The sequence below is a fragment of the Colobus angolensis genome, unplaced genomic scaffold, assembly GCF_000951035.1.
Source record: "Colobus angolensis palliatus isolate OR3802 unplaced genomic scaffold, Cang.pa_1.0 Scaffold27, whole genome shotgun sequence".
Classification (NCBI taxonomy): Eukaryota; Metazoa; Chordata; class Mammalia; order Primates; family Cercopithecidae; genus Colobus; species Colobus angolensis.
In genome coordinates this window covers 13564485-13572896 of record NW_012115932.1, presented here as the reverse complement: position 1 = coordinate 13572896, position 8412 = coordinate 13564485, and the positions used below count along the sequence as shown (strand labels likewise).

At 36.2% G+C, this 8412-nt stretch overlaps 1 protein-coding gene across 1 annotated transcript in view; it reads right to left on the bottom strand.

Moving 5' to 3' along the window:
- Positions 1 to 337: 337 nt before the first annotated feature.
- SPDL1 (spindle apparatus coiled-coil protein 1) overlaps positions 338 to 8412 on the bottom strand; it is a 21295-nt gene continuing 13220 nt past the window's right edge. The window contains exons 8-12 of the mRNA XM_011947829.1: positions 6888 to 6982; positions 6507 to 6635; positions 5931 to 6118; positions 3482 to 3827; positions 338 to 1062 (exon numbers count right to left, since the gene is read on the bottom strand). Of these exons, the coding sequence (XP_011803219.1) occupies positions 915 to 1062; positions 3482 to 3827; positions 5931 to 6118; positions 6507 to 6635; positions 6888 to 6982 (906 nt within the window). The 3' untranslated portion in view covers positions 338 to 914. The remainder of the gene's footprint in view (positions 1063 to 3481; positions 3828 to 5930; positions 6119 to 6506; positions 6636 to 6887; positions 6983 to 8412) is intronic.

The window sequence follows — 8412 nt, the reverse complement described above, 5'->3', positions numbered from 1 at the left end:
GACATTTCTTTTTTCCCTGCTTTTTTTTTTTGAGACACGGTCTTGCTGTGTTGCCCAGGCTGGAGTGCAGTAGTGTGATCACAGCTCAACTACAGCCTCGGCCTCCTTACTGGGCTCAGAGGATCCTACCACCTCAGCCTCCGGAGTAGCTGGGACGACAGGTGTGCACCATCATGCCCAGCTAATTCTTTGTATTTTTTTTTATAGATACGGGATTTTGCCACGTAGCCCAGGCTAGTCTCGAATTCCTGCGCTCAAGCAATCCACCCACCTCAGCCTCCCAAAGTGCTTTTTATTCCCTTTTGATAACATCCTGTTACCTATACAGAGTACAAAATTTAAGGATAAATCACTGCAGTTTTATTTAAAATTTTAGACACAATTTAAATCATGTATATAAATACAAAGATGAACATTGGTTCTTTAAACACTGACAAAATCCTGAAACAATATAATGTGTATTTTTTAGCCACGTTTCCTATTTTTACAACATAGTTTACAACTTTCCTATTTTTACAACACAGTTTAAAGCTAAGTTTATTTAAAAAAGTACATAGGAAAATATAATGATTTGAGTGTTCTCAAATATATGGCTCTGAAGGTAGATTACTTGTTTTTATTATTTAATCCATATACAATGCAGCAAATAGATACATTAATTATAACATTTTCCTTCAGTTAATAGTTTTATTCACTGCCACAGAAGCTCCATGAAGGGTCATCACTTAAGAAGCTCTCCAGGTTAGAGTCAAGCAAATTCTGAACACTTGGTCAAAGGAACATGAAAATGCCAGGTCAGGCCTGGCACAATGAATAAATAACCCAGAAGGTGATATATGTCAGATAAAGACAATCTTAAGCACCACAGTAACTTCTGAGGCAAGTGGTACCATACTCTTATTAAAGCAAAGTCTTTACTGTTGAGGGCACTGGGTCTCTGGAGTAGATTTAGAGGACACATATAGAATAGGGTGTGATTTCTTACAAGTTTCTTTTTCCAATTTGCTTGCAGTTTCTTCTCCTTCTTTAACTTCTGTTTGAAGCTTTGATTCAGCAGCTAACCTACAGGCATTAAAGTATCCACTCTGAATTCAAATGTGGTCATGAAGGATTGAAGAAACAAACCCCCAGTATAATGGGCCTCCAATGAGGCATGGCATTCAAGGAAAAAACATCTAGTTGATTCTAATACTGTTAAGAATATTAAGTCACTGGCTCTCTAAAAGAGTCTTTTTATATCAATAGGCTTAATTATTATTATTTTTGAGACAGAGTCTCACTCTGTCGCCAGGCTGGAGTGCAGTGGCATGATCTCGGCTCACTGCAACCTCCACCTCCTGGGTTCAAGCGATTCTCCTGTTTCAGCCTCCCGAGCAGCTGGGACTACAGGTGTGCACTCCCACATACAGCTAATTTTTGTATTTTTAGTAGAGACAGGGTTTCACCACGTTGGTCAGGATGGTCTTGATCTCTTGACCTCGTGATCCACCTGCCTCAGCCTCCAAAGTGCTGGGATTACAGGCGAGCCACTGCACTGGGCCGATTATTTTTTAAGTCTAAAGAATATCTTTAAAAAGTCATGGCAAGGCCTAAATTAAAGAATTAAAATATGACAGGGCCCCTATCATGATAAGCACACCTAACACAAAAACTGAAATGTTACAGCAATATTTTAACATTGACATGACATACAAAAGGCAAGACAAAAATAACATGGAATCTTGAGCTGCATGAATAGATGTCTATTTGTTTCTTATTAAAAAATTGAGTTTCAACTAGTAGAATAATAAAGACAAGATAAATAGTAGAGAGATATTCTTAAAGGCATGTAAAGATTCTTAGCAACAAGAACACTCATTAGTTTTGTAAAGCATACAATAGTAAAGTTTCCAATAAAAGCCATATTTATTGTACCAAAATTATCTTAGGATTGTGTATCTAAGTTAAACATGCAGAAAACAAAGAGTTGGAAACATCTTAAAGTTAGCAGAAGGACTCACACACACACATAAACGTTTTGTGGTATTTTATTTTTTGTTTAACAAGACAAAAAGTTTCCAACGTGCTACTTGAGTCAATTAGACACATACATTTGCTTAAGTGATTTTTATCAAGCAAAAAAAAGGCAGAAAAAGGAATGAAGACAATACAGATAGCAAGGCTGGCACTTATCAATTCTGGAAATTCACCTCCAGAAATATACAGTGGTCAAGGATGTTTATACAATGCATCACACACATATACACAGGCATAATCTGCTGGATTCATTTCAGAACTCTTTGAAAACATGTGTATGTGGCAGATACTCATTTGAAGTTACTTTTTCCTTAAGAATAGTAAGCTTTTATTTTATGTGACTCAGAGGTTATAACATTATATAAAACTCCAAGGAGGGAGTAATAAATTACTATTCCTTATAATAATAGCAGCTAACATTGTTAAAGTGCTTTTACTGTTGAGTATTACATTTAGTAGCACTGAAGACTTGGAGAGAAATCAGATAAAACATATAAGGAAGCGCTTTTACATTGGGCTGTGTCTTACTGTCTCTACTCAAATGCACATTAGTAAAATGTCTTATTAATCTGTCTCTACTCTCTAAGACTAATGTAGCCCTAGTAGCACCTTCAAGATCGCATTTCATACGAGATAATCCAGGCTAGCTATTGGCACATCTTTTTGAATGTCTAGATATTTGTTTTAAATGCCTCTAACAATTCCATTGCATGCATCCTCCATCTTTCACTTTCTCCAATTTCCTCATTTGCTTCTTCTGCTGTGCACATCCAGAACTCGAGCCTCAGCCACTCCTACTTACCTTTCCCTTCCATTCACTTTCTCTTACCTTCTGACCTCGATTATTTTTAAAGGACAAAGCCCTTGGGACGTTAATTCCTTCAGACACACATATCTGACACTATTTCTTTTAGTCAAAAACTCAATTATGCAGAAACTAGAGGCTTTCAAGTTTTGGAAACAATGAAAAGCTTTGATATGTAAAAATGTCAAAATAAGTATTAAAGCCCATTTTTGAAAGCCTAGGATAAGCAACTTCAAAAGACATAAAAAATTCACCTAAGTTTTCCAGAAGGCTGAAATTTCTTAGACTACTAGAAAGCCCTTTGAGAAAGGAAGTTGATTTTTCTTTCATGGCCATGCTTGAACCAGGAGAAAAATAACAGAACATTTATTCAAACTGATAAAACATTCAGAGATGTGTTAGACTGTGATATTTCCTTTCATGAAACAGAAACATGTAACTTTTTAATGTGATTCCCTTATTCAGGAGTCCTTTCCCTTTGCAATCAGTTTAGTCTTTCTTAAAGTTCTGGAAAAGTTTAAGGTTGGTGGATGAAACTGAGGAATTATACTGCATGCAACAGTAAGAAAGTAGATAAAGAAACAGACAGCACAGTTCATGCAGCGAGAGAGGAGAGATGGAGAGTTCTGCTGGTTGCCTTGAGGAAAAGAGGACACTGACCTGGGAGAGTGAAGGGTGTTTCCACTTCTTTCACTTAAGGCCTCAGCATCAGCTGGAACTCCTGTGAGTTTCACACATTTCTTTTCCTTCTTCAGCTGCATATCCACGGGCAGATTTTTGTGAGGAGAGAGACTGACTATTGGTGTGTGTATAGAAACTGATTTTTCTAATTGCAAGTTGTTATCTTCTAAACTGTTAGGACAGGACTGTGTCTCCTCTTTCTGAGGCAGTAATCGATAAACTTCTCCCCCGACAGCACTGTTGTTGACACATGTATCTTTAGAGGTGGTAATATCCACAGGCAGCACCTCACGCCTCTTTTTCAGTACAGGCACTTCAAATGTCTCTGAGAATAAAAACGAGTGGGGACAAGAAAAAAATCTAAGAGAACAAAGACACAATCAACACAAGAAGCCGGAACTAGTCATAGGTATACCTTTTTCCTTTCTCTTAAAATCATACCATCTCCTCACTGAAATGCATCGTTTGTTTCTCCCTTTTATTCTTTATCATGGAATCTATATAAACTCTCTATTTTAAAGTTTATTTGGCTATATATTTTTCCTTGGGAATTCAATATTTTGACTCTAGGCATGAAGGCTTCAGTGTTCTCTCCTGGTGTTTTGATAAAGGTGGTTCATAAGATCTCAGTGTGGAGATGAAGAGGCAGTGGCAGAGTCCAGGTTTGAATCCTAATCCTTGTATTTGACAGTCATGTCTTTTTAACCTCTCTGAGCTTCATTTTATCTGTAAAATGGGGATTAAAAGCACCCACTTCACTTGGTATTGTGTGTTAGAAGGATGAAATGATGAGAAAGGCCAAACTTTCTGAATATTGGTAATACATGCCTGCTAGCTCTACCTACAAAATATAAGCAGAATCGGGCTACTTTTATGATGGATACTTCCCTAATCCAATCCTATCCTGTCTCATCAAAGACTACTGCAATGCCTTCTATCCTCATGGCCTAATATCATTCTATCTAAGCAGGTCATACACACAGCCACTGAATTAACTGCTCTGATAGCTTTTCCCTATGCCCATTACCAATGTATTTCATTTTCAAAATCAAAATGTTAGTGGAGTCTGAGGAACCCTGGTAGCACAAGGGGTTGCTGTTTTTGCTCTACATTGTTGCTTTTAGACCATGATTTCCCCTTTTCTGGCACTGCCCCTTTGAAACCCACATTATCAGGATTCACTACCCTGCCTCTTGTCTATTTGCTGTGCTCAGTTCAACATGTTTGAAATTCATAATGGATAATTCTTAATCAGGGGAGCCTATCAGAATCATGGAAGAAAAACAAAGAGTAAGAGCAAGAGAAGCCTTTTAAAATTGTGTAAAAACCTTCCAATTTTTGGCAACCTCCCCACTATCGTTGAGAATCATAGCAGTTCACTGAGACAATACGAAGAGAGATCGAGGCATGTGCAGAGTGCAGGGACAAAAACTTGTTGAGAATCCTTAACCTAAAACATGTAACACTCTTTCAGGGAAGGGGTATTGTAGAACCATCACATTCTTACACTCCTTCACACTTGGCCTTTTGTTTTTGAATTTATGTACAGTAAACTTTACTCTCTGTAGTATATAAGATGCAGAGACTGTATGGTTAGGCTACTTTCCAGCTCGGTCATTAGACTTGCTAGATGTTTCCTAATATGTTTCACTGTTCTTTCCTTTTTTCCCCTACTTTTGGGGGAGAATGTGGTCTTGCTATATTGCTCAAGCAAATCTCAAATTCCTGGGCACAATTATCCTCCCGCCTCTGCCTCCCTAAGAGCTGGGATTACAGGCACGAGCCACCACACCTGGCTCACTGTTCTTCTTTAATAAAATAATTCCCAATATTTAGTGAGGAACATGGCCCCTGAGAATCAAGACTGCATTTCTCAGCCTTTCCTGTCGGCAGGTGAGGCTGCATGACTAAATTCTGCTCAACGGGATGGCAGCAGACCAACAAACACAAGAAACCTGAATCCTGATACCATGGAGTGCTTTTCCTGGAAGGCCTCCTCCAGACTTCCATCAGAGGCAGAGATAAAGACCCACCTTCTTAAAAGTCTCCATTACTTTAGATTTTCTAAAAACAGTCCTACCTCGTATAGCTTCCAAACATCAGCTGCTTCAACATAATTAAACTATGAGGTGTGACATAAAATACTGTAATCTTAAAATGGGAAAGTCTCAAATCTCTACTATACAGTATGATGAACGTTGATATCCAAAAAGGATACATGCTATATTCATGCACACCCAGTATCCAGTTCTCTCTGAATTTTTCTACACATTTTACACAATAAATTTGCTTTATTAACTATAGGTATATAACTACAAATGAGTTTGTAAATAGGATTTGCAAAAAAATACAGTAAAAAAAAAAATTTGATATAATTTCTCAGAATTACTCATGATTTAAAAGACAAAAACATATGAGACATATATACCTTCAGGTTCATATTTTAGTTTTAATTCATCTAGTTTAGCTCTCAGTTTCATATTTTCACTTTCTGAAAGCTGGAGGCATCTTTCATTTGCAAAAAGTTTTCGCTCAATATCCAGAGCCCGTTGGCTCTCAAATAAAGCTTTCATTCGCTGTATGGACAATTCACCTTTAGTGCTTTCAATTTCTTTGCTATGATAATAAAAAAAGGAGAACCAACGAGTATTACAACAGCATATAATAAGTGTAGGGGTATAAACATTTCACTGCATATGTGAACTCTTAGTTAAAAATACATTTTTCTGGGGTTAGTAACAAAGAAACAATAAACAATTTAAATAATCTTTAACAATAGTAGTGTTAAATTTAAAAAATACTCATGCAATCTTGAAAGGAAACAGACAAGGAGGAAATACTCTTTCAAATGTATTCACGCATAAATATCTGCACAAAGATATTTTTGTTACCTTTCTTTTTGGAAAATTTCCTTTGGCAACTTCAAAAAACTTTGTAGTCACTGACACCACTATTATAAGCAAGTGACAGGTCCATCTTCCCATCTACTAACCCAGACACTTACTTTAAGTTATCTAGCTTCATCTGAAGTAAATCTGTATAATAGGTGTTATCTTCCAGAGCACCAGAGTCGACTGAAGGCTTAGATTCCATACTTTTATATAAATTCTTAAAAAAGCAAAAATTTGTATTACTTAAAATAAATAACAAATAAAGTTCGTTTATGTTTATTAGTAACAGCACCATCACTTCCTGAATTTATATCCCTTGGTGTGTACTACGCTAAGAACTACCCATTTAACTTATTTGCCTTCTGAAGTAGGTAAAATAATTACCATTCCTCTCTTACAGATAAGGAAACAAGCTCCAAATGCAGAGGAAAGTAAACCAAGAAGAGATGATCTGAACCCAAATCTGACTCCAAGGCCTAGGCTTCTAGCCTTACCTATATGCTCTGGCTTCCTTCCCTCTCCTGGCTTTTAAAATAGAAAAATAAATGCCTGCTGGATTGAATTCTGGCCTTTGTAACAAAACCATAAACTGGAAAAACATGAAAGAAAGATGAGAGCCTTACATTTATATTTGGTGTCCCCCTCTTCTGAGGTTCTTCCCCCCACCCCAGGCAAGAATGTAGTGCAAACTCTTCTGAGACTGATGGAAACTACACATTTCTCTAGTGGGATAAAAAAGGTAAATGTGCTTAAAAACTTGAAACAATTTCAGAGGTTATAAATAAAATTTCTCTGATTTAAGGCCATAATTTTCAAAGTATAGTTCTAAGCCCACTGATGGAACACATAAGGCTGCCAATTTAACCAAATTTGTAGTTCTTTCAACAGTTTTTATAAGACACAGAAATAAAGTTCTGTAAACTTAATTAAGATTTTATGACATACTAATGGCATTTAGAATGCCTAAGAGGTTAGTAACATTTACAAAAATTTGTCATTTATAAACTTTAGTTCATTAGGAGGTTAATGAAGATATCGATGTTCCCTAAGTTAATTTATAAAATCTTAAATTGCATGCAATTTTAATAGAAAGCCAACAAGCTTTTTTTGGTGCTAGACAAGATGTTTGTAAATGAAAACTAACATTCAAAAATAGACAGGAAAACACTGAAAAATAAAAAGTATAGTGAGGAAATAGTCCTACCAGATACACATACTTTAAAGCCTTTATAATTAATAAAACAGTGTGGTACTGACACACACAGAAGCAGACCAATGGCGTGGACAGAAAATTTAGAAACAGACTCAAGTATATATGGAAACCTGATGTATGATAAAGGTGTCAACTCAAATCACTGGGCTCAAGATTGATTTTTTAACAAATGACTCTGGGACAAGTGCCTACTTTTTTACAAGAAGATAAAATTAGATTTATACCTCAAATTACACACAAAAATAAACTTCAATGGGGATCAGATATTTAAATGTAAAAAATGAAACCACACATGTATTAGTAGAAAACATGGGTGAATTCTTACACACACACACACACACACACAAATGCTTACAAATACCATTATCCACTAAAATAAACCAATGTTCCTTTAAGAAATGCTAATCCCAGGGCTGGGGCAGGTGAGCTAGGAAAACCTTGTTGTGCCATAGAGTAAGGGAGTATTCAAGTAAGAGCGCTTCAACGACCAAATCTAGGACAATTTGAGTATCAGAGTAAATAAAGCAAGCACTGGATTATAACTCATAGCATAAAGAATCCATAAGGCTATACTGATATAAATGAATGAATGAATAAGGGAAAAGATTTTTCTTTTCTGTCCCTTTATTAGAATTCCAACTAATAAATATAGAAGTGATGGAATTACCCATTTAGCAATCATCACAGAATTATATTTCAGGCAAGAATCACCAATGGATGTTTAAGTATAAGGAGAAACAGGCATTTACTTAGTCTCAAAGTATCTCCCACAAGATACTTATTAATATTTTAAACTTAAAATACAA